This window comes from Harpegnathos saltator, unplaced genomic scaffold (assembly GCF_003227715.2).
Source record: "Harpegnathos saltator strain DR-91 unplaced genomic scaffold, Hsal_v8.6 scaffold694, whole genome shotgun sequence".
Classification (NCBI taxonomy): domain Eukaryota; kingdom Metazoa; phylum Arthropoda; class Insecta; order Hymenoptera; family Formicidae; genus Harpegnathos; species Harpegnathos saltator.
This window is the reverse complement of record NW_020230531.1, coordinates 1,793,611-1,819,806: the sequence shown is the minus strand read 5'-3', so window position 1 is coordinate 1,819,806 and position 26,196 is coordinate 1,793,611. Positions and strand designations below refer to the sequence as shown.

Genomic DNA, 26,196 nt, shown 5'->3' with positions numbered 1-26,196 from the left:
GGTGCTGGCGCGCGCGCGCGCGATGATACCGTTGGAACGCGTGCTCGACGAGATTTCGCACAGTTCGCGTTGGAAACGAATACGTGACGGCGTACAAGTAATTACGCTCGATGCAATTCCCCATTCCCTCCGTCTCTCGTCGCCGTTTCTTTATCAAAGGCAGCCGGATTATCGATCATTCATACCAAGCGTCCCGATTATGCGTCGCTCGCGAGCGCGCGCTATACGGAACTGATTCGCCGACGGGTCTCCAGCGAAAACTCGCAGACTACGGAACTTCCTATCTCGCGGGAGATACCGCGCGAGCTCTCTCACGGCTTATTGTTGACGAAAAAGACACACCGCGCTTCGAGGTTTGCGACCTCGCGTCGACTTGCGCGATCGACGCTCGCATCCCTATCGACGATTTCGGGCTTTGCGAACGCATTCCGACTTTTTCGTGCACGGCCCCCTCGGGCCCCTCGACCGAAGGACACTCCGCCGGCAAAGTCCGCGAGGAAAGTGGGACGCCGCCGGTGGGATAAAAAGTCCGCTGGATTCCTCCGTCCTTCTTTCCTCGACCTCTCGTTCTTTCTCTCTCTCTCTCTCTCTCTCTCTCTCTCTTCTCCGTATCGTCTCATTACGGCGCCGTAACGCAGAAACCATAATGCACCGTCGGCAAATGAGCGGTTAACCCCGATTTAGCGGGCGCTTGCGCGGCTGCCTAGCGCTAAATAATAAATCAATAATGCAAGCTAATAATACGCGGAGTCATGGGATTTACCGGGACGTGCAGATGGTGATCCTACACTCGTAGCGACGAGAGATAGAGAGAGAGAGAGAGAGAGAGCGCAGGAGGGCGAGAGGGGGAGGGAAATTGGAGGAGACCGCGCGCGTCGACTCCTCGCATTCGCCATATGCTGCCACCGCCGCCGCCGCCGCTGCTGCTACTCTACCCGCCTTCGATAATAATTATACCCCCTCGCCCCTCTCAACTTCCATTCCCGCTGCTGCGTAACCCCTCTAAGCTGCCACCTACCCCTCTCGTGCGAAGGACGTAAATCACGTTGCGCTGGCGAAGCGTCTCGGGAGCGCAATTGCTTCGCGAGTGAGCTCGCTGATCATTACGTGAAATTAGCGAAGTGCGGTGCCACGCGATCCTGATGCTCCAGCAGCTTTCCCCCCCCCTCCTCCTCCTCCGCCCCCGTTTCGGGGAGGGGGGATAATACGCGAGACGAAGCACGTAGGCGCGTCGATTTTCGTCCGCTCGTCGAATTATAACCTCGGACAGACGGACGAGCAGACATTTTCGCATCGTTGTAAATTCAAGGCAGACTGGGAGAAAAAGTGCGCACTTCCGGTGTAACCTTCCGGTCGGGAGCGCGTGTGCCGCCGGAACGGCTGGCGAAAGAAGATCGCTCACTATTTTTTTAATGGATCTCTCACAACTCGCTACGTCGTTCCACGACTTGGCCGGCTCGCCGGCTTTGTCTCAACGTCGCGCTTAACTGGCGATTATAATAGATATCGATCTCCGATAACGCGCGTTTTCGCCGAGCGACGTGTGAGATACGAAGTTTTCGCGAATGTCTGCAAGCCTGCGAGCCAATTTTCAACGTAAGCGCGTCGATAGCGCGAAGGAACGGCGTACGAACGATTGCGTATTTCGTGGCGAGTGGGAGGGGGAGGGGGCAGGACGAAGAGAGAAGTTCTTCCTCACCTCGGTTATAATTATATTCGCTCGTTCGCGTTCGCGTCAGCACGCTCATCCTCTCTCGCGTGTTTAATGATGCTGCAACACTAAAGCATCCCCGGAGAGCGGCGTTTTGCAGACAAAAGCTCGTCTCGGTCGTTACGTGAAATTAGTGAAGTGTGATGCCTCCCGATTATCTACTTTGCTCTCTCGTCTCTCCGTTCGGGCTCGCCGACGAGATTGATGACTCGTTTATCGTAGGCATCGATCAGGTGTGGATCAGACGAGAGAACGCGCACAGTCCGTGATCGCGAGTGAAGGGATCAAAGCGTGTATGTCCGTTCGTTTGCAAAATTGACGATTCGAGATCCTCGAGTACAACCTGCCTGCGCATCGTTCTTCCGCTTCTCTCAGGCATTCTTCAGGAATTTCAAGCAAATTCGAGTCCGCAGTTTAACTCTCTGAGGCGCGTATTTTTCAGAAAATCCGAATCACATGAAAATTTACGTACGGGGGTTTCTGGGGTCGCTGATAACGAATCCGTTATCAGATTTTCGAAATTCAAGATGGCGGCCACAAATATGAAAAATCGCGATAATTTCGGTGACATCGGTGATTCATAATCAGCGATCTTGAAAACTAAACAGAGTACAATTTTAGTTAATTTTATGTACATTCTACGATCCGCCATCTGAAATTCGTCATCTTGGAAAAGGAATTTTGGAATGTGGACCTCAGATTGGTAATCAGCGACCCAAAAAAACCCCAAATCTTGATTTTGAGCGAAAAATTCACTCATAGTTCGTGGAAAATGATATTTTCTGCAAAAATGTGTATTTTTCACACTTTGTTTATTTATAATAAATGGACAACTTATGCAAAACACTTTTCAACCTTTCGCGCACGTTCCCATATCATACAAGAAGCTAAGAAACGCAAAAGACCCGACAAGAATCCCTCAAATATGAAATATTTCATGAAAATGTGAGAATAAATAAACGAGAGAAAGACGCGCGCACTCGCGCCCTCGGCGACCAAAACTAATCAGATGTTTCTTGCGTTTTTTTACAAGCCCTTTACACGCACGTGTTAATTACAGATCCTTATCCGCCGTACAACACACGGGCGGGCGGGTCTAATTTGCGCACTTTCGAGAAATCAGCAGTCGCCGGCTAATTAACCGGCGTAATGTTATGTTCGAGTCTCTTGTAATTGTTCCTTTTCTCCCGTCCCCCTCTCTCTTTTCTCGCCTTTGTGCTTTCCGCCTCTCTCTCTCTCTCTCTCTCTCTCTCTCTCTCTCTCTCTCTTTCTCTCTCTCTCTCGTCATGGGAACAATCGACGAGCCACCGCGAGGAGCAGCGACCGTGCGCGCGGCGCGCGCTTTTAAAGCGACAAAACATTCCGGCGAGACAATTTACTCGGAGGCTAATTAATATACTCGAAAGCGGCCGTATGCGCTCCACTCACGCGTTCGTCTCAAGACCGTATCACACTAGCGCCTCGCGGCTGCGACTGCGACTACGATTGCGATTTCTTGCTTTCCAATCACACTTGCGATTGGCGATCGCGACTGCGGCTAAATACTGTTGAAACATTGCAAGAGCATTTGCAATATGAATATGGATTTTATATGACTGAGACGTAGAATGAAGATATGTGCAATGGTGACATTTGCATTGTAATTACGGAGTATTACAAGACATTACCACGCAGGAAAATATGGGTGAAACCATGGATAGCAAGAAGAAAAGAACAAGGTTGCCGTCGTAACGCTTTTTTAGAATTACAGAAGATCCGGAGAAATTTCGTAGGTAAATAGAATATATAAACAATGATATGTTATGTAACACACAAAACAACACTAGATATAACCTTATTCTAATGATCACCGACTTCTACATATTATTAAATAAATGTGATTATAACGAGCGCGTCACTTGATTATACGGAGTTCTGTGATTACTTGCGGCTGCGACTCGAAAAAAATGGTCAGCTGTCCAAACGACAGTCGTGAGTCGCAGCCGCGAGTCGCTGCTTGCTTTCTTGATTGGTCGAGGAAGAATTGCAATTGCAATCGCAGCCGCAGTCGCGAGTCGCTAGTGTGATACGGTCTTTATGCACGAGACGAGTAGAATATGCACGTCGAATCGCGCGCGCGACGTGGATGTATTTTGGCGTGCTGTATCACGTTGCGGTGTACTCTGATGTATATATTGACATATTATGGCTCTCTCTCTCTCTCTCTCTCTCTCTCTCTCTCTGTGGCAGCGCTTGTATCACTCGCCCGTATACAAGCAGTCGACTTGTCAACAGTCGATTCGCGCGTGTAAAGGGGCACGCGAATAACGAAACCATAGGCGGTGCGCTATAATTTCCCACCGTTATTCCCCCCCCCCCCCCCGACGCGGTACAATTTCGCGAACTGAACGTGACATTTCCGTGTGCCAGCGAGCGAGCCAACGTCGGCGGGCGGGCGGGCGTCGTCTCGCGCATTAGTCAGGAGCGATTCCGAGGTGCGCGCTCGTTTGTCGGGCGCGGTGCTTCGCGTCTCGAGCGATTGATAAGCTCCTTGGAACAACGCTGGAGCCGCACCCCCGCCCCTGCCCCCTTGATCTAGATAGTGTGCGCGGGACCACCTGGGACCACGGTCGTAAAGTTGGCAGTAAGCCTTGTTTATTGGCTACGGGGCCGTGCGCGGGAGAGATCTCTTTTATTTGAGGAATGAGTTTCGAGAAAGTAGGGAAATTCCATTTACTCGTGAATAAATAACGAGCGCGCGTGCGGAGGCGGCGGCGTGCGCGAATCCCTATCGGCGTTCGCACGGAGCGTCTTAAATAATTCCTCCGCCGAGTAAAACGCGCCGCGTCGCGCCGCGCCGCGCGATAAATAAGTTTACCGCAATGAGAGACAACTTTTTTTTTACGGCTCGAGCGCGCACGTGCACGCGCGCGCTTCGCCGTGACGTGGTGTAACTTTGGCCGTGCATCATCGAAATAAAAATCGTGGCGGAAAAGAGAGAGAGAGAGAGAGAGAGAGAGAGCGCGAGAGAAAGAAACACGCCCGTTAGCTCGCACGAAGCCGGGCTGTCTATAGGTAAAGTGAGACGGTTCGGCGTCGCGCACGCTAAAATTGTCGACGCGCATAAATTTTACAGCTCGTTGAAATCGCTCGGCTGGGGCTGACATACAGCCTGGAAAGACAAACACAAAGTCGGTGAATCTATAAGCCGCGCGCGGCGAGCGTCGTCTCGCCGTCCGCGCCTCGGAGTTGCGAATTACAGCGAAGTCGCAATTTGCGGGAAACAGTCGATTGGCTCGCGCGATCGATCCTTCATCGTCCACGTCCTCGCTCCGCGTTTCGACGCGAGGCGTCGCGTGACCATTTATAAAATTACATTTTCAATGCGCGCGATCGAGCGTCCCAGGTTAATTGGATGGGATATCCGGAGGTACGCGCGAGCGAAATGATCTCTCCGAGTCTGTATTATTCATTCGGAAAGCTCTCGGTTATTTATTGACGAACTTAAATTATTTATGCAATAACACACCGTGCGTCGGTACACGCGCGAGAAACCGGAACGAGTTAAGCAAAATTGTACTCTCTCTCTCTCTCTCTCTCTCTCTCTCTCCTCAAAAATCTCTTCTCGCAAAATCCCAAATGGGATAGAATGTCCGAAATCTGACGTTTGTATTTCTCTCTTTCGTCCTTTTTTTCTTTTTATTCCTTATCTCGCAGATGCGGCTGCCCGTCGTAAGTAAGAGCCGCTCGTCGTACTTCACATGGAGTCGCAGCGCGCAATTATTTTCCGCAGGTTCAACGGCCGCGTTTCAACGGATGCGCGCACGGCTGTGCGAATCCACTTGCGTGTAATATACCAGCGATAATAGTCGTAAAACGAGCCACTTTGTCGTTGGAAATTTGCAATGTTGTCGCGATAAGCTTATCTGTTGGCCGCACACGGTTACCATGGTTAGCCGCGCGCGCGCGTACGTTCCGCGCGTTCACGGCTCAAGAGGAGACAAAAGGAAAGAAAGCGACCTCGTCGCAGATGGAATTGTAGAGGCCGAGAGCGATCCGCGCGAGCCGAACGAGTCACCCGAAGAAAAGTTTCGTGGTTTCATCATCGGTCATTTTATTCGCCGTCGCTTCCACATAGCGCTCGCGCTCGTCTCTCCCGCGTCGGCTAGAAACGCGCTCGAGTGCGCGATTTTCGCATCCGCGGCCCGTGTCAATCGGTAGTCGCGAGCGCCGGTTACATTCATTCAACCCTGAAAATTGCTCTTATCGATTGCTAACGTAATATTCTCCCCCCTCCCCCCTCCCCCCTCCTCCTCCGCGAGTCGCCGGTCCGTCAGCACTCGAGTGCGCGAGCGTTCCGCGCGCGTGTTGGAATATTACACATCGGCCGCGCTCGCTCGTTCGCTTCGCTACCTGCACAAAGTGGAGCCGCCGCCGCCGCCGCCGTGGCGTTGCGAAAAACGCAGCGGATCGCGTTTGAACAAATAATGGCTTTCGGATAATCAGGCAGGCTCGGCGGGACCGAGCGTGCGAGAATGATTGCGCAGGCAGGCAGGCAGGCCGCGCTGGAAAATGCGCGCGTTCGCGCGCGACGTGACGGAAGGTGCTTATTCGTCCGTTAACTCGGTGAAAGCAACAATCCCGAGCTGCCGCCGCCGCCGCCGTCGGAGCCCCCCCCCTCCTCCCCTCCCCCGGCTGTGCCGGAACCGCCACGAAATTTCGGCCGAATCGCGGCGATTTCGACGCGGCCCGCGAGCCCGCTTTCGTTTCTGCGAGCGCGCAAGAGACGATTATCCGATCGTGGCAATTTATGCCGGCAAATCACTGCAATCTGCGCCCGATCCAACTTGTGAAACTCTCCCCCCTCTCCTCCTCTCCTCCTCGACCTCGACTTTCGACCCTCCTCGCCGCCCCGTCTGCCTCCTGGCCTCTCCGCGGCCCGCGCGCTCTCTCTCTCTCTCTCTCTCTCTCTCTCTCTTCCGTCGTCTTGAACTACGGCTCTCGTCCGATTCACTCGCATGCAGAAAAGTGCAAAACAGCCGGAGGAAACGAGCGATTCGTGATCGGACGCCGTTAACGTTTCACTTTTCGTGGTCGAAAATTGCTCCCTCCCCCAGCTGTGTACCGTAGAGAGGGGCCGCGTGTTCCTTCGATATAATATCGTATCGGCCGGCTCGCCCGCGAACAAAGATCGCTTCCCGAGGCGAACAATGATCGCCGAGGCGCATAAATCCTTGTCACCGAGGTTGCCCGATAGCGAAAACGTCGCATATTCAATTGAGAATACGAGAAAGGAGGAGCGCGATTCCGCTAAGTCAATCGCGGATGAACGGGTGAAAGCAAAGTTCGCACGCCACCGCGTTGCGAGAGAGCGCAGAAATGTATCGAATAATATTATTATTAGTAATCGTCATTATTATTGCTGTTGTTGTCGTTATTATTATTATTATTAATTTGAAATAATTGCGAAAGACTGTGGAAACAAGGATTACTGGGGCCGCGCACTGTATCGCGTTGCATTCGCGCTGCGCGTGTTCCAAGTGAGAAATAGAAAGATAGAATATCTGTCGCGTTTATCATCCGAATGAAAGCTTCAAATCGCAGAGCCGGCCTGCGATGTCATTAAAGCGCGTCGTTTAATATCCTATAATTATTTGGCGTACGCACTCGGGAGAGGTGGGAGGGGGGGCGCCGCCATATGTACACGCGCCGCCGTAGTGTATCACATTTCGGCGGAATCGAATGGACGCGCGGCGATCGATCGCGCGCCCGCGAACGTTGTTACGATTTGCAGTCGCGATTTCGATGGAATGCAAAATGCTGCTGTTGCTACCGCCATCATCGCCGCCGCCGCCGCCGCCGCCGCCATCCATGCATGAACGATGTTGCAAATCGATTATCGATTTCGGCCGGCATCAGCGCAGAACACCGCTCTCTCTCCCTCCCTCCCTCTCTCTCTCTCTCTCTCTCTCTCTCTCTCTCTCTCGGCGACGATCTCGGGAATTGATTATTGATTTCGACGGCGTGCAGCGCAGAACGCCGCCGACGGTGCGGCACGAGCGCCGGCGTCACGGATCGGTTATTGATCTCGATGCGAGCGCAGTCGCATGATCCGCTCTAAAACGGCGGCCACGCCGATTAATTGCAGCACAAAGCCGCCGATAAAGCGGCACGGAATTCAATTATTCACTTTAACGTGTTGTAAGTACGGTGTGATGGGACCGACATTCGAATTCATTGAAATTCGTCGCCCCTTCTCCCTCCCTCCCCCCCCTCCACCCCCTCTTCCCGCTTCGACTTTCCGCGATGGAATGATTAACGTCGGCGCTCTCGCGACGAACGCACGCACGCACGCACGCACACATACAAGTGCATGCGTGCACGCTTTTTGCGCGCTGCGTTATTTATTTATGCGATAATTGTCATCCGTCTGCCTTGGCGCGAATCGTCGGAAACGAGCGCGCGCTCGCCGCCGCCGGATGCGCGTATGTCAATTTGTCGAACGAGCCGACGTGAGATTCTTACATCAACGATGTGCTTCGCGATACATCACGGCGGCCGCGGGCTTTTAATCGACGACGAAACGACCGGGCGTCCCGTAGCGTCGTTCCAGTTCCAGTTCCAGTTTCAGCGCAGGGGCTTCAATCAACCTCGCCCGGCGAATTCCACGTTGGAAATGCGCCAGATCGCGTTCTATTTATTTAGTTTTCGCATTATATTTTATTGTTCAAATGACAGATGACTCTCGGCCAATCCCGAGCTCGTTTCTCGCGAAATTTCACTCGAAAGTAGGTCGCCCGTATACCCTCTCGTGACACGAGACGCGCTTATCACACCGCGTTATGCGTGTGTGTGTGTGTGTGTGTGTGTGTCGCGGTCCGCGAAAAGATATTTCAATATTCAAACGAGACGTCGGGGCTCCGCGCGAAATTTTTCCCCGTACTCGTTACAACATTATCGCGGCCAGGCGAGGCGAGTATCGAGAAGCGTTGCGCGGACGCTTATCGGTGCTATTTAAATTTTGATCGCATACTCGATGATGCGCGCACACACGCGCTCACGCACTCTCGCACTCGCTCGCTCGCCGGGCGAGGGAAGGCAGCGCGCGTCGCGCGCGGCAGTTTCATTTTATAGTTAATCGCTCTTTATCGAGCCAGTCGGCCGCAGTTTCCGCGTTAAATTATTGCTGTCATAAATTTATCCCTCCCCGATCGGTAATTATCGGGCCGAGCCATCCGTCGGAACGGGCGCGAATTACGAGCCAATTCCAATTGGCGTTTCAGTCTATCTCTCCAACGCGGCGACGAGGAGGGCGTCCAGGCTGTGCCGCGGGGTGGCGACGACCGGCGCGGCGGGGCGGGGGGGGGGAGTGGAGGAGGTAGATGGTGCGATGCGGCGTTATTGTTACCGGGGCGACTTCTCCACGATTTACTGCAGTGACCTTCGTTTAAAGCACGCCGCCCACGCGGCGATTAACAATTTCGAGCGTTTCGCGAATTTCCTATTACGGCGCGCGCGCGCGCGCGCGCGCGCTTCGCCGCCGCCGGGTGATGCGCGATTGCGGTAACGCCGTGCGCGAATCCTGATAATAATAGCGTCCGCGCGCGCGCGAGCGCGAGCGCGAGTACGAGAACGTACGTGGTTGCATTGTTAACGTGAATTATAATTGCAGCGAATCGCTCGCGACGCAACGCGACGCGCGCACGTACTCCCCTTGCGCGCTGCTTAATGACGCCAGCACGTGCGCACGGGCGGCCTGCGAAAACCCGCATCGAAACCCGTGCGGCCGATGATAATCAGTGTATAATATGACGTCTAATAATTAATCGGAATGCGATGTAATTGTACAAGATTAATACGAAGCGGTAGCTACAAACTAGCAGTGGAATTGCGTTCTGCCTATCTGACTATTTATCTATCCGCGTATCCGCCTGTCTGTCTTTCTCTCTCTGTCTCTCTCTCTCTCTCTTTCCTCTAGTTGCCGAGTGTGCGCTGGGTTGGACGATTTTTACGCGCGGAATCCCACGTCAGTGACATTTCCACCGCTCGTCGCGCGAGTTCTGCAGAAAGAATGTTATTGCGAAAAGTATCGCGCGTCGAGACGTACGAGCGTCGCAATTATCGACGCTCGCCGAGAAGGTCCCGATGCCATTTGCAGACGGACAATGTAGAGAGCGAACGAATAATGGACGGCAAATAAGGATTGCCTTTGCTGTTCCCACGATCGACACGTCGGAATTGGTACGTATCTGCGCTTACGTATCTAACGGGTGGACACAATCGAGCGCGCGCACGGCCCCCCCCGTGCATGCTCTCCTCCGGTTCGCGGAGCCTCGTGGGCGGCCGCGAAACTCACGCGAAAGGTAAACGAGTGTTCATAGATCTTAGATAAGTGCAGTTCAGGCGCCAACATTATTTCCCGCTTCGAGAAGCGTGCTCGGGAATTATGGGAGCCTGACGGCCGTAATGTCACGCCTTGTCAGTCGCAAATACAAACACGCCGCGGCTCGCGAAGAAACGACGAGGAATCGTTATCGGGCGCGACCCAGGCGGCGCTCGCGGCGGTCATGGGCGGCCATGGGCGGCGGAGTGTGCCGCGCCGAGAGAAGATCGAAAATCGCCTAATTAATTGCGCAATTCGCTGCCGATCGGATGCGCCCGACGCGGCAACATCCGCTCGAAGCTGGCCAATTCGCCCTTTATTCCCTCGACGCGATCATTTCGCCGTCTGATTTCGCTGGAGTTCCATCGCTTCACCGCCCGAGAAAGCTCCTCGAGCTTCGTCGCGAACGTCTCCACCGTCGATCATCGACCGATCAATGCCGTCGCGCGGCGGAATTCATCAGACGTCGGTAAACACATTATTACGGATCGGGCGCGTGGCGTCTTCCTGATGGCCTTCTTTGGGAAGAATCGTCCTTCTTTCTAGCTGAAATGTTCATGTCCTGCCAAGGGCGTTTTCTTTGTCCTCCCTCACCGCATCGAAAGAGTTTCTTTTCTCGCTTGTCAGATGTGCGCCATAGTGACATTACCATCTAGTAGTTACCATCTAGTAAAATATATATCTGAAATTTATTAGGTAACCAAAAGAAGATGTTATAATTGACGTGTGAATAAATAATTGATGGCTCTTCGTGATCTTCCTGAACGTGCTACATCTTCGAGCAATTAATCGCCAGGAACAGGAAGGACATTTTCTAAATCGCTTCTGTGCAGTTCGTCCTTTTGGCACATCTTCTCCAAACGCCACGCATATCTCGCGACGTGTTTCTGCAGCTTTTGACCCGAGTCGAATTCATAGAGCAAACACGCTCGAATTACACCGCCGCGACAAACTTCACGAATTAACTCGCGCAAATCTGTGCTACATGAGACGCGTAAACACGCGCGCCCGATAAGTCTCAGCCCAAGATTCGCCGATTCGTTGCGCCGAACTCATACGAAGACCGCACGAACTTTTCCGGTCACCCGATATAATAGTCGAGAATTGACGTTCGGAACGATGCGGACGGACGCATTCTACCCGACGACATTTCTTGCCCGCCGAAGAAAAACGTCGACCGTCCCAACCTACCAACTTACAAACCTTAGGCCTTCCCTTCGCGATCAAGCAAGTGTCGTCTGTTGGACGCGATGTCTAATGGACCCGGTGATGTCTCGCGCTGTAACGCGCGCGCCTCTAGCCGGTGGCAATTGCCGCGTCCCGGTAAACGAGTCTACTTATCTCGGGGCTGATTTAGCACCCTCGCGAGCCTCGCCAGCGTCGGCGGCGCTTTTCACGCGGCGGCGTGAGCAATGGGCCGAAACGGGCGGAACAGCTTGTTAATTAACCCGATTAAATCGTCAGGTATTACTTTCGTTCCGCCAGCCATCCGCGCCCTCTCCTATCTCCGTAATATTTCCATAACGGCGGCCGGGAGGGAGGGGGGGGCCCGCCGTTGTTCCCGGGAGTGTCGTAAATCCGAATAATCGAGCGCGCTTTGTCATGTAATTTTCGGCGCGCAGCTTCAGATTTGTGTATCTGCTACTGGAGACAATTATATACGCCGTCGTCCATTAATTTCAATAGACGTCGTCGGCCTCGCCAACGTCGAGCCGCCGCTGCTGCCCGTTCCAGGGTGCTAGGGAAGTTAGTAGACGACGTCTCGGCATGCTCGCTGCCAGGATGGGCGGGTCGTTTGATATCCATTGAGGAAGCAAGAAGACGTATTCTTCAGTCTCTTCTCTCTCTCTCTCTCTCTCTCTTCGGAGGAGACGGAGGAGGGAGAGAGAGAGAGAGAGAGCGCGTACGGTTGTAGGACGAAGAGGAAATCGCGAAACATATCGAAACTAATGGACGGCGTACACACAAATGTATATAGAGCGGCCCTCGCGACGAGACTCGTGTTTCCAAGTGGAATTGCCGAGGGGCGTCCTCGCGAACAAGAATAATTACGCGATTCTGCGGTGATGGTCGGGAAATGCCGGAAAAAGGGACGAGCGAGCGAAAGGGTGGTGGCGGCGGAAAGGCTGACACCAGTTTCGCGGGTGGGCGACGACGATGATGACGACGACGACGACGACGACGACGGCGGTGGCGGCGCGGCGGCGGCATGCTTTACGAGGACAAGCGGCTTAGCCAGCCCAGCCAGTGGACATAATTCATCCGGCGTAACTCGGTGTCTCACTCCGTTACCAGCAACACGTTCCGACGCACTTCGCGTGGAAGGTGGAAATAGGAGGAAGTCCCTCGTCCTCTCCGCCTTTATTTATGGTACCTCGCGACGGTACATTCAGATTCGGTCGTGGAGCACGCGCGCGTGTACAGAAAATGGCCTTTGCCAGGATGCGCGCGCGCGCGAGAGTGTTACAGCATTATTTATGAGATAAAGCTCGCGAACGGTTAGCGGCGGTGGCGACGGGGGTGGCTCCCGAAATCTGCGACCGCTCGTGTCGGAGTTTATTCCTTTGCCGGAGTCGGCGAATTTAGTTCCGGATTGCGCGCTCGCTCGCTCTCCCACTCTCGCGCTGCGGTCGCGATGCTTGCGCGTTAACAGCGCGTTTAAAGGCGAATTTTAGCACGTGGGGCTCGCTGGTCGCGCGTTAAGGTCGCGCGATTTGGAAAGTTAAGTCCGTGTTGCTTATAAAAGTCGCGTCGAGATGCCGAGATGGAGAGCGCTCGCGGAATTTGACGAAATTTCTTCGCGAGAGGCGGGAGAGTCCGTGAGGGCTCCGCGAGGGCGAGGGGGTGTATATTTGCACCCGGGGGAAACTGAAATTCGCGGAAATGACCGTTGGATCAGCGAGTAGTTAACTGTGAAACTGACAATTGCGACGAACGGGGTCCAACTGTCGAAGCTCGCTGCGGCGATGCTGTGCGAGAGAAAGAGCGAGAGAGAGAGAGAGAGAGAGAGAGAGAGAGGGATGGCGCATTTGAATAATTCTCACGGCGTGGCGGTTCACGATGAATCTCTCGGGTGGGTTACCCTTAGCCCGCGTGAAAATATGAAGTTGGTAATTTGCGCGAGCCTCTCTCCATCCCGTGGCGTGCGGGGTGGCACGACGGAGAGGCGTTTCACCGTGAACAAATCGAATGCGGCGCGAATTAGCGCCACGGTGGGTTTACGAATCCGTCTTGTTGTCACGAGAAATAATTGCCGCGAGGATTCCCGCGGACGAAGGGGCAGATGCTCTCCTCGTCTTTTCCCGCGGGGTTATAATGCCGGGGACGGAGATGCCCGAGGTTATTAGTTTAGGAAGCTGCAAAGTACCTCGAAACAAAGTCTCTCTCCCTCTCTCTATCTCTCTCTCTCTCTCTCTAGCGGGTAATCAATATATACAAGCGACGACCTCCGCCTCGTTTCACCTTGTCGGTTTAGCCCGAACCGACGGCGAGAGTAAGCGGCGGCCCGCTTACTTGTTCCGTTCGTTCCAGGCGTCCAGGTTAGCCGGCAGACAAGCAGTATCTTTAGCTAATAAACCATCCCCATCCGCACCCTCCTGTTTCTCCTCTGCCTCCGCGTCCGCCAGCTCCTCTCCCTCTAGCGAAGGCGGTCGGCCAAATTATAATACGCCTATCTCGTGTTTCCCCCTCCCCTCGAGGCGCGCTCTCGAGTCTGATCACTTTTCATCACGGAGCCGATTACGCGAGCAGCATCCTCGGACACCCTTTTCGCCAACAGCCTTCTCGGATATCTTTTCTCCCCCCTTCGATTTACGTCTAATATAGTTTCAATCGGATAGCCCGATCGCGGGGAGTCGCAAGTGCAAGTCCCCGCTGCCTCATTCTGTCGGATTTGCTTCTCTTCTTATGAGATTTACTCATAAGCTGTGACAACATTCACACGCTTGATTTCTTAGTTTACGTCCGCGTAACTTTTCAATTCAATAACAGAAGCATACAGATCAAGGTAAAGTAATAACAAATTTATTCGTACTTTCATACCTTCAGTCATTATTGATTAACTCTTATATTTCTTGATACGCTTGATAACCAAATGGAATTCAGATCAGATACAAACAATAGATATTAATTATTACTCTTATGTCATATGAGACCCATCTTTCCCCTTCTTAAACTGGTGGTGGTGGATAACTCGCGCGGGGGAGTTTCTCACCACCTGTCTATAAAAGTAGATGGCAAAGAACCAAAACGAGCGGTTCCCAATGATACTTCGATTAAGCTCAGCTCAGTTCAAGGTCATTATTCTCAAAGAGCGATTTGAAATATAAACCTTATACCTCAAATCATTTCTGATGGTCGTATATAAATATCATTTATTATAATTGGATAAAGAGTTGAATATTAATTGTCTATAATTGGATAAAGAGTTGAATGTTAATTGTTTTCATGAATTCTAATTCTAACTCGAAACCGTTACGTATAAAGTGTTATTTAATTCATCGATTAGTAGCCTTTCTTAAGGAAAATTTAAATTATCTCGTTTAAATTTTTTCATTTTTATTCTTCCTTTCATTCCTTCCTTTTATTCTTTCCTTTCAACACTAAATTTACATTTGCAAACATTTAACAAACACTTCACACAGACTTGTCCGTCCCGAGGTAAATTGGTTCAATCCTCTGACCTCAAAAAAACAAATTCCATAATATAAAAATAACACGGTCACGACGTGACGTGTGTGTGTGTGTGTGTGTGTGTGTGCACGCAACTGTCGCTGCAGCAACGTCAGCAACATTTTTTTAACATAAATCCCGGACGTAGCCCGAATACACCTAGGGCTTTTCCTCTCTTTCTCGCGTCGTTTGTTTTTCTTTCTCCTTCTGCAGAATTTAATAAGTATTTTTATCATGGAATAGCATCTGCGCTGCGTTTCGAGCTTCCCGATAATTTTTGCAGATGTCTGGCGAGCATCTGCCTCGATTAAGTAGTTTAACCTGTAATTTATCCCACCGGCAACGCGGTCGGACGTTCTCAATTTACGCTTTAAATTGAAATGTAAAATCGTCGTGGCGCATCGGATCTTTGATTGAGACGTTCGGAGAGTGCAAGAGGCAGAGAGGGTGAGAGAGAGAGAGAGAGGGAAAGAGGAAGAGAAAGCGGAGTAAATCTATCATTTGCAAGAACCACCTCTCAGACATGCACACGTACACGTGTGCAGAATTGCGCGCGTTAATTTTACCTCGGACAATTGTTAACCGCTCTCGCATTCCCACTTTGAATTTCGAGCTTAGCGCGGAGCGTATGTATTATTTGCAGTTACTTTTGGATACCGCGCGGCTAATCCACCGCGTGTTATCGCGATAACAGCTTCGGTGAAAAAAAGAGAACACGCACCGTTTATTCCACGTTATCAAATGAAACGAATCGCCCGCGAAGAAGAGACGCCGAGAGAGAGAGAGAGAGCGAGAGAGAGAGAGCGAGAGAGAGAGAGAGGAGAGAGGGAGAGGGAGAAAGAGAGGAGCCGCGCGCGTATTTCGTGAGTTACGAAATGCGTGGCTGCGCAGTTTGCGCGTTATTTCGCACGGATAATACGTATTGTTGATGATAATGGGAATGCAGTCGTTGGTGCCACAAAGAAAAAGAACAAACGACACATGTTCGCTAAGCTCGGCAAACATCGCGCAATTCACGTCGCGTACGCGTCATATTTTGTTTGCGCGGTATTAAGCCGCGGTGAGAGAGAGGGAGAGAGAGAGAGAGAGAGGGGGGGGGAGGGAGAGAGGGAGAGAGAGAACTGGAGGATAATGCTGTGCTCATTTCTTTATTTTCAGTCCAAGCAGTACGGCGCTGGGTTCGCTGGACCAACTGAAGGAGTATCTGACGACAGTGGGAACCTGCAAATGTGGCCTCGAGTGCCCGTTCAGGCCCGAGCATGTCTTCAACTTCGACCCCAAGGTGAGTGCGAGAAGTTAGTAGAAAAGTCGCGAAAGGGAAAATTAACGAAGCCGCGTGCGCGACATTTCTAAAAGTGCGCGAGGATAGGTAACGGCGGCGTATCTGCTTCGTATTATTGGAAAAAGAAAAAAAAAACACATTGCTTTCTCCTCTATTGTATTTCCCTTTTGACCGTTTTGCCTTGGCAAGAGCTTGCCTCTGCTGAGCGAGAATTCTCTCGCCATGAAAGTTCGATAACGCGTTAAAATACGCCTCGGTGTAAAACTTCGGACTGCGGGCTCAATGCGTCGATGCGAGCGTAATCCCCGATCGCGTTCGATTCCCGATCGCCGCTTCCAACGTAATTACCGCGCATTGAGGCCATAATACTCGTAAATACGAAGTCGAAAGGTCAGTCGAACGGCCGTACATACGCGGGAAAGGGAAGTTTTCCGCGCACTTCGGCCGCGGACTATTTAATCAGCGCCAAGATGCGCAGCGCGTTACTTCGAACGGCAATTTCCATCCGATTGGGAATTCATTCCTGCTCGCTCGATTCCTTCACCTCCGGAATTTCCTGGCGAGTTTGAAGTACACACATCCCTGGAGAACAGGGGAAGAAAAATGAGGGAGAGAAAAAATAACGCGGCGCTCGTATCCATCCGTTTTGAGAATGCGTTTCCACGGCGGTGTCGAGAGCGGCTGAAATCAGCCGATTTCACGTCCCGATTACGTTCCCGCTCCGCGCGGCAAATGAGAATGGTTGACGCGCGCGCGCGCGCGCGCGACGCTCCTGTCGCAATCAGCACGGAGAGAAATCTCCGGAGCCGGCGCGTTCGCGGTGTGAAGTTAATGCAGCCGGCTCTCGTGACGCGCACCGCGCCGGCCAGGTAGAGTCGCGGCGTGTGCAGCGCAGGCGGTACCGACGCAGATCAAAATTATTGTTTTTTCACCAATCTTTACGCAAAAATTCTTCAAATTTCCCCAAACGACTAAATAGCTAACAATTTCACCAAATTGACAAAATTTTTCACCAACTGTGCTAAAACTGAATTTTCTTATTTATTTGTAATAATATCGCACGCGCAAACCTAGAATTATGAGTATATATATAATAATATATATATAATATAATATATAACATATATATATATATATATATATATATATATATTACCCAGATTTGTCGATTTTGTAATGAGAAACAAAGATAAAATGATCGCGTTCAGCAGAGAAAGCAGTGAACGCTCAGTGATTATTGGTGATTATTCTTTTAGAACTTTTGATAAATTCAACAGAATATACCAATCAGAGATAAAGTCACTAAGTTCTCACTGAATAGTTTTCTTGCGAATATATTTGTGAATATTGAAACGTAGCCAACAAGTACATTCTAGCAATATTACAACGCACTGAGCTTTCACATCCGATTGGCCTATTCCTTTAGATCTAAAAATATACGCCAATCAAATGCGAGAGCTCAGTTAGTACTCAGGGAGCGGTTGTAATACTGAATGCACCCATCGATCAAAGGACTCGTGGAAATTATATACTAATCAGCCAATCAGAGAATGTTGGCCACTCTCTTTTTAGACTGGTTCTACAATAGATATGGTAAGCCTCGAGTTGTAAAAAAATTGATCAATCACAGTCAACTATTTTCTTCGCATTCGATTGTGGAGATTTTTCTCAGTACCGGCTGTCAAAATTCACCAGATTTATGCTTTTCCCGGAAAAATGTCACCAATTTCCAAAATGTGAACAAATCACCAAATTTGCTGAAATTTCACCCAAGTTGGCAGCTATGTCGCGGCGCTTATTCGGGCCGCTCATTACGCTTCGTTCTTTTGCGCTTGCACGCAGGCCGAGGCAGAGAGAGAGAGAGAGAGAGAGAGAGAGAGAGAGAGAGAGAGAGAGTTATTCCAGCGCGCATCGCGCGGTGAAAGTTCGCGGGACGACGAGCCGTTATGGCCGCGCGTCACGAGCGTGGCATAACGCGCGCGCGCGCGCGCGCGCTTAATCGGCGGCAGCGGTTAGGCGTTGTTTATTTATTTATCAGGCGCGCGAGCGCACGCTCGTAATTGGCCCGGACGCTCCACGTGTGCGACGACCCGCCAAGCCCGCGACTTAGCGGCAAGAAATATCGCCATTGTGCGTGCGCGCGAGCGACGACGTCTCGCCGAGAAGTATCGCGCCCTGCCGATCTTACCTTCTGCCGAATCGCTCTGGGGAGGGAGGGGCGATTCTTTCTCTCTCTCTCTCTCTCTCTCTCTCTCTCTCTCTTTCTCCGGGAAGAAATTATTCCTCGGGACATGGCCGAAAGAGCCAATTAAGTATTATCGCGAACGAAGCGTGTAGCGTGACAAGCGTATCTCGAGACAAGGGAAACCTACGTTACTCGTTTAATTTCCGAAGCTTCGCACGACCTTTCGGGTCTTTTCGAGTTTATCGTCTCTGTTCCTCCTCGCGCACGTTTAATTGCCTCGAAAAATATAGATGATAAGGAGATTGTACTTTCGATATCTCGCGAGTTATTGCGTTTCCCGAGCGCCGCTTAATAACCCGTCAAGTGCCGTGTTTATTCATGAGGTGAAAAAAAGTGCCAGAGAGAAGCTCATTATCGCCGTATGTATTCGGCTCCGAACGAGCTCCGAGTCGTTTCCACTCGTGTGTGCACTCTCGACGACGACGTTCTATTACCTGGTTTGACGTCTTCTCAGGTTCGTCGCGAAATTCGTAGATCTTGTCGACAGGTGTAACCTCGGACCGCAGATCCGTTCACGAGACACTCGGCGACGGATACGCGCGTCCGTGGGTTTGCGGGCAGCATAAAGTTTTCGCAAGGAGTATCGGCGTGGACGTTCGGAATTTGCCGCGAGGTTAATAATAAACGCGAACATCTCGCGATTTTTGCCCCGCCGCGCTCGATGGCGACACGGCGCCATTCCGTGCCGCGGGAAAGAAGGGAAGGAGGGGGAATCTCAGAAAGATATATCGCGGCGCTGCGTGTTAACAACGGCGTCTTATTAAGCGCTATCGTTTCCCGGCGATCTAATGCTCTCCCGATTCCGCACCGAAGACTGCTCCTCCGCCGCGGATTCGACGAAACGGCGATGAGTCACGTCGCGCGGGAGCATTCCGGAAAATCGTGCCTCTCACGAAACATCGCCGCGAACAAAACACGAGCCGGGCGTTCCGCCGTTATTTCTACGCCGCGACGTAAATACGTAATTTTTCTTACTTCCGCCATTTAGATATTTATGGTACGTTCGCGGGAGCGCGGCGGCACGTAGCCCGGGCCCGCGCAGCGATCCCGAAGAAATATCGCGATCGTGCGTGCCAACGATCGCGGCTTATTAAGAAATATCGCGCTCGACCCACGTAACCGTTACCGCTCCAACCGAGATATATGTGTGTGTGTGTGTGTGTGTGTACGCGCGCGCGCGTTACATGTCGCCTTGAAAAAGGGTGCACATTGCGCCGTAGAACCGAGCTACGCGTCTTCAGAAGTCATCAGCGACGATCGGCGGGAATGAATCCATCGCTCTCCGCTCGCTCCGATGGATTAATTGCGGCCGCTCGCAGACCGGCCAATCGCGGGCTTAATTTGCCGGGGCGCGCAGCGGTATTCCGGTGGTACAAAAGGGCCATAATAACGAGGTTAATTTCTCGCGCCGGGCTTCCGCGCGCCTAAATTAAAAATTCAGGAGAACACCGGACGTGCCGCGCCGCGCCGCGCCCCGCGGCTCTTCTCCTCCCGGGGTAGACAGAAGGAGAGCGTCGCGCAGCAAAGAGGACGATCATCAGTTTTACTTAATTATTCCGGTAGCATGCGACGATATACGAGGGAAACGTATAATTATCCGCGCACCTGCTTGCTAACCACTCACTCAGCCGCTCTCTGCTCGCCGTCCTACGCGGCGTACCGTCGTCTCGGTGCGTTAATACATTCCCTAATTAAAGTTTATCATGTTTCGCCGATCTGCCAGATGAGTGAGTGAGTGAGTGAGAGAGAGAGTGAGTGAGTGAGAGAGAGAGTGAGTGAGTGAGAGAGAGAGAGAGAGAGAGAGAGAGAGAGAGAGAGAGAGAGAGATAGAGAGAGAGAGAGGTAATGGGGGGGGTGGGGGATTACACATACGTGTACCGATCCGGTACGCCGCGTCGACGACATAACGATCAACGCGCTAATAATTAATAATCATTTGCATATCTCTAACACCGTAACACGAATACGATACGATCGCGTCAGGTTTATCGAGTTTAGCTTGCGATCATCGTCGGCATCAACCGTCGTTCGGCCACGCAGAAATTGCGTGGATTTCGCAGGGGCGCCGTATCGATAGTTGCGCTAATCGCGGAACGGCGCGGCCGGTAGTCGTCGTTATTTATATCTCGATCGAATCGGGCAAAGCTGCGCGAGCGTAAATATGTAAATATGCGAGTGCAAATGTCGGTATAAAAATGTAAGTATAGGGCACAAGTGTGTCCACGATGAATACACATGAGGGCACTAATTCTCTCTGTTCTTTCCACGGCTACCGTTTCTCGACCTGTGTCAGAAACCGCCCCGTCCCCGAGTCGAAATGTCGTTTCCGTATTAACCCTTGAAGGCTGCTACAGCTGAAATTTCACCCCGTGCGAGTTTCGTTGCGTTCTTGTTAATTGTTAAATTATCTCCGCTGCGAGCAACAACTTCTCTACTTTCCACCTAATAATAATACACAGCGTTCAATTGCGTTTGCTTGACCTTTTTGTTTCTAAAATGAGGAGAAATATATACGCCGGGGTGAAATTTCGCCCGTGACAGGATTTTCCTTCGTGGTAACTTTCAAGGATTAGTACCGTTCGACTTGAAGATTCAGTGAAAAATCTCGAGGTGCGACGTTATGCGACAGTCTGTTGTCTTACATTTTGTTTTGCACCGCGTCATGCGTCAAATGAAATGTTACCTTTTCCTCTCCATACGCACATCGAACGATTTAAATTCGCAAGAAGAATTCGATTATTTCCGTACTCTCCGCGCATGCAGTCCCGACTTTTGTGCGATAAAATTATACAATCAACACATCGCTTGCTAAGTATTAAGAAGATTTGGGCGCTGATGGAGCATTAAGGCAACAAAGTGTTATATAATTCTCAAAACAAGCACTTGCTTATGCTTCGACGAAGCAACGGAAAGTAAGCATTCGCAGACAATCGGGAGACAATAGCCCGAGCTGCAATAGCTCGAGATTCTCCATTGGCCTTCAAGTTGAGGCCGGGATATACTCCAGGGATTAATGCAGAAGCATAATTTCGACTCACAGGTTGGGCTCGTAAAGTTCGCCGGAGCTTCCCGGCCATTCTTCGGAATATGTATGTATTCCGATGCTATTGAAAGACCTAAAATAATAGCGAGATCGTGGCGAGATATCTCGAGCGGATTTCCGCGGCGTCTCGCGCGCGCGCGCGAGCAAAACGGACTATCTTCTTCTCCGGCGAGCAGATCGTATCATCGTGGCATCTACAATGCAAACCCGCCCGGACAATACCACTCGAGCGCCGCTCGTCCATCTCGAAGAAGAAGAGGAGCGCTAGAGGAGAAGTGTGCGGATTGTCGAGTGAAATCGGCATGGCGCGCACGAGAGAGAGCAGCCACACGAGAGCGCCGTCTCGAGGTTCGTTCGCGACGGCGAGTACTCGAGCCGCGCGCGACACGCGGCGAGTATAGCGACACGACATTATTATGGTAATCGGGCAACCATCGCTCATCCCTGTCACGGCCTCCCACACGCCGCACGCTTTTTTGACAAGGTCTCAATGCGCGATATTACGTTCGGCAACACGAGTGACCGGGGCAAACGAACGTGCCACTCGAGCGGCGGAGACCCGAGCACAAAGTTACGAGCGTTCCTCTTCGCTGCGCTTTATCACACGCTCCGCGATTGTCAATTCCTTCAACGTCACTTTCAATCCCCGAGACTCGGGACCAACGACGTGGAAAACTGACGCGCGCGCGCGCGCGTAACGACCGAGTCCAAATGAGAAGAATCGACGGCGGCGTTCGCTCGCGCGCGCTCGCCCCGCGGTCGGCGAGAATTCGCGGGCGGCGAATTATCGGAAAAATCACACAGCCTCACTCAGCGCGTGAGTCCCCGCGATGTCTCTCGCGCAGCTTTAACGACGCGTTATCACGAGTGCGAGGGGCGCTTTTTCCCCACAGAGCGCGCGACGTGCCGCGCATCTCCAATTTACGGCGTCATAAATAAACAAAGAAGTGCGTAATATCGGCCGATTACGGGCTGAGTGCGCCATTATCGCGCGGATACCACGGCGAACGGTCACGACGTGTTTCAACATGGACAGCCACCGGCTCGATGTAGGTAATATCAGAGCGCGTCGCGATAATGGATCGGTTTCGCGATACGAAGCCCGATATAACGTCTTTCTCAGGCGACTCGCTCCTGGCGCGCGTTTACAAGCGCGCACACACACACATGCGCGCGCGCGCGTGCCCGTGAGTATCTCCACCTGCATTAATCAGGCACCGTAACTATCGGACGATCTCTCACGGTCTATACCATCTGCCGGAGACAGCCTTAACGTCTCTCTACGGACCTTTGATTTGGCTCGATTCTTTATCACCCCCGCGCGCTACCGGCTCGTCGGCCGGCCGGTCGGCCCTTCTTTCTGTTTTTCCTCTCCCGATGCTCCTTTTGTAACTCCCGACGTTTCCGCCTATTGTTGCGCATACAACAGCGCGAGGAATCGCCGATGCGGGGAGAACGATTTCCCGCGGCCGGCGTATCCTCCAAACGCTATCGCACGGCCGACGACGATCGCGACCGTGAACTCGCCGCGCCGGCGAGTTCTGCCCGCAAGCACGTGGAAGCGTCTTTCTCGCCCTCTCTTTCTCTCTCTCTCTATCTATCTCTCTCTCTCTCTCTCTATCTCTATCTCTATCTCCCTTGTGTGAGAAGCGGCTCTCGATCGTTCGCAAGTTGTCCGATCAGCGATATCCGACGACGACGACGCTGTACGTGCCTAAACTTTCCGCCTCGGACGTTGCCTGCGCGCGGTATTTTGGTATCGTTGATTACTAGGGACTTGATCAAACGCGAGTAACGAGACCGTGAAGACGAAGAAGAAGAACGAACCCTTTATATCCTGACGGTACTTGAAAGTACCGCTCTGTAATGTAAACGCCCATATATTTTTGAGCTCTTTTTTTCCTTTTCCTGTTTCACGCTCCTGTCAGTACTTATAAGCAGCACCTTAAAATTTAATCGTTAAATTGCTATAAAATGTACTGTCCTATTTCTTATGTTTAAATATACCTGAAGCTACTTAATTACAGAAAAATTGAACAGGGTCTTAGGTAAATTAATTGAGGACGTAAAGGGTTAAGAGAAGAATCGAAGGGATCTCTCGCGTGGTGCGTGACGTACATTGACGGCGGTATTTCGTGAGATTCTGCCGAGATTGAATTCCGCGAGTGGCCAAGTTGACGGTCGCGAAGCGACAAAACGGAAACACTCCGCCGCGCTGCTCGGCGCGATCGTATTTTGGAATTTAGAGGCCAATATAAAGTTCGCGTTTGTCGCGCCAGTCCGTCTCTCTCGCTTGTCGTGTCTGCGCTCTCGAGGCGTTAGTTTATGGAGTTGTTGCTATCCATTATCCCTCTTACGAACGACAGGATGACTCGGGTGTGTCCCGACGAATGTATTAGCGAGCGCTTAAGCTCGCTCGCCCGCGCGCGCACGAGTTGCACCGTGACGTTAACAAAGGGTAAGCGAGTACCCTTTTATTACACCCGGACGCCCGTCCCGCGTTTAAGCTCGTGCGTAAAGTAATTTGCCTTAATGAATTTGCATCTTCTCTTTCTATCGCGCGTCTCCCGCTACCCTCCTCCCTCCCCCCTCCCCCACCTACTTCCGTCTCATTTCTGCGGCTTGCATTTTTGATTCTCAATTAAGCGCGCGCGCGGCGGGTTTAGCGTTCGTGCTTAGCGAAGGAAATCTCGATGAAAATATTTTCCGCGAGTCGCCAGCCGCGCCCGGCTCTCGTGAGAATATGCCTGATCCTTTGAGGTGCATTAACAGCGCCGCACAAAGATCTCTCCCCTCTCTCTCTCTCTCTCTCTCTCTCTCTCTCGATATCTTTTTCCTTCATGCTTTGTGACCTTTGCGCTGCCGGCAATCGCCTCGCTTTGCACACCAATTATCAATAACTGCGGGGAACCTTTAACGCGCGAACACTGTTGAACATGATATAATCTGGGGGGAGGGGGGAGAGTATGTATTCTCGCGAATTTAATTGGGTTTTTTTTTCTTCTTTTTGGTTTCAAGGGATTAGCTTGCCCTTTTGCTCTTTTCTTCCGCGTTCGGTACTGATCGTTGCGACATTCATCCGCTTGCGCGATAGTTTCGCGATAGAAGGACAATAACAGCAGCATATTCCGCGATACAAATCAATTTTACGGTGAGGTCCGGCGCTCGCCCCAGCGCTCCATAAACCACGCGAAATTACGCGAGCGCGACTCGGCTCGTTCGTACTCCCAACGGATATTAATTCCTCATCTTTTCAATTAGTTCCCCCCCCCCTCTTCTATTTTCGGCACGCTCGCGCAAACACGCCGATTCCGTGGTACAGAAGAGATTACTCGTGCGATGCGCAAGGTATGAATTTCGCGGATGAGACAGTGGCGGCGGAAAAGGGCTGTCAAAGATTTTCCCCCTCGAAGCTCGATGCTCTTTGTAATCGACTCGGGCTATCGGCGGGGAAACAAACTTCGCTGTCTTACAAAGAAAAAGTAATCTTGTACGGTGTCTCGGTTCGCGTACCTCGGCGAACCTCGAAGTTTCGTCGGGAGAAAAAGGTGAATTCAAGATTGCGGGACCAGCGGGAGGGGATGGAGTTCCCAGCGCCTTATCTAATTGTCAAACGGCCTGAGACGTGGGTGGACGAAATCATCATCGATCGTCCGGACTAACCGGCCGGATATACATGGCGGAGCGACGGGAAACCACCCGAAAATCGCCGTTCGACTTTAGCCTTTATCGCTGGATTTCCCCCGCTCGCTGACGGGGAATGGGGAGCGCGCGAAACACGATCCGCGAATTACGCAGTTAATCACCGGTGTTTGGTGCTTTGCGCGTCTGACGTTGGAAAGTGCCATCGTATCGCATCGTCTCCTTACTGAATGGTAACTTTCTCTTGCTCATTTTCCATCACAATTCTCGACAAATCTAATGCCAAAACGAGTCATGTGTCGCCATAACGGTAACTGCACTACTTTTTTTCTTATCACAGGTTCTATCACAGGATTTTGTTCTAAGCTAGAGAGTCTCACATTCTCGTCGCGCAAATCTTCTTTAATAATCGAAGATTTTATGGTGGTTGTTTGTGCAAAATACACCCAAAAAAGGAACTTCGGAACAAGCGGAATCATCTAAATTTTAGAGGATTTTATTCTTATATATGGCCTCAAGAGGATTCCTCTGAGATTAAAAGAAAAAAAATTATAAACACATTATTCTTAAAGTTAGAGGGATTATATGTTATATGTGTAATGCAAATTTACTTATTGATTTTAATATAAATTTCCTCTCGTACGTAGATTATTTAAGCTTTTTTTAAGAGGATTATTATTTATCCTTACTGTATTTTATTCTTACTGGTTATACTTCGAGTCAATTTGAAAAAATTTTTATAATATATAGCAAAAAATAATATATAGAGATGCAATAAGTAGGTACAAATGAAATAAGATGGTCATAACAAATAAATTTCCAATCAATTTTGTTGTGGACTTCATAGTTATAAAGATGTTCATCATAACCAATCGTATAAAACATAGTTAAAAGGAAGAATATATTATTCAACTTCTTGTAATAGATTATAAACCGTGTTTCATCAAATATGAGTAAATTATCTTCGTTATATGTTACAGCAACATACATACTTTTCTTTAAACAGCGTTCCAAATATTCTGATCCGTGAATACATGGTTACTTTTTCGTGTCTGGAGGTAGAGCATGACTGAACAAAAGAAGCCGACATTCAGATCAACATATTCCTTTTCATACAAGAGGAGAATTAATTGATATAAGAGGAAATTCTCTTGAAATAAGAGAAAACCAGTTAGAATAATATCTAATAAATTTTAGATGAATGGTTCACTTTAATCACTTTATCAAAAGAGGAATCCTC

General features: G+C 50.9%; 1 protein-coding gene across 3 annotated transcripts in view; it reads left to right on the top strand.

Moving 5' to 3' along the window:
* Positions 1-26,196, top strand: part of LOC105189622 (protein split ends) — a 271,843-nt gene that overhangs the window by 160,322 nt on the left and 85,325 nt on the right. For all 3 annotated transcript variants that reach the window (XM_025305400.1, XM_025305401.1, XM_025305399.1), the window contains exon 2: positions 15,903-16,026. In XM_025305400.1, coding sequence (XP_025161185.1) covers positions 15,903-16,026 — 124 coding nt within the window. The remainder of the gene's footprint in view (positions 1-15,902; positions 16,027-26,196) is intronic.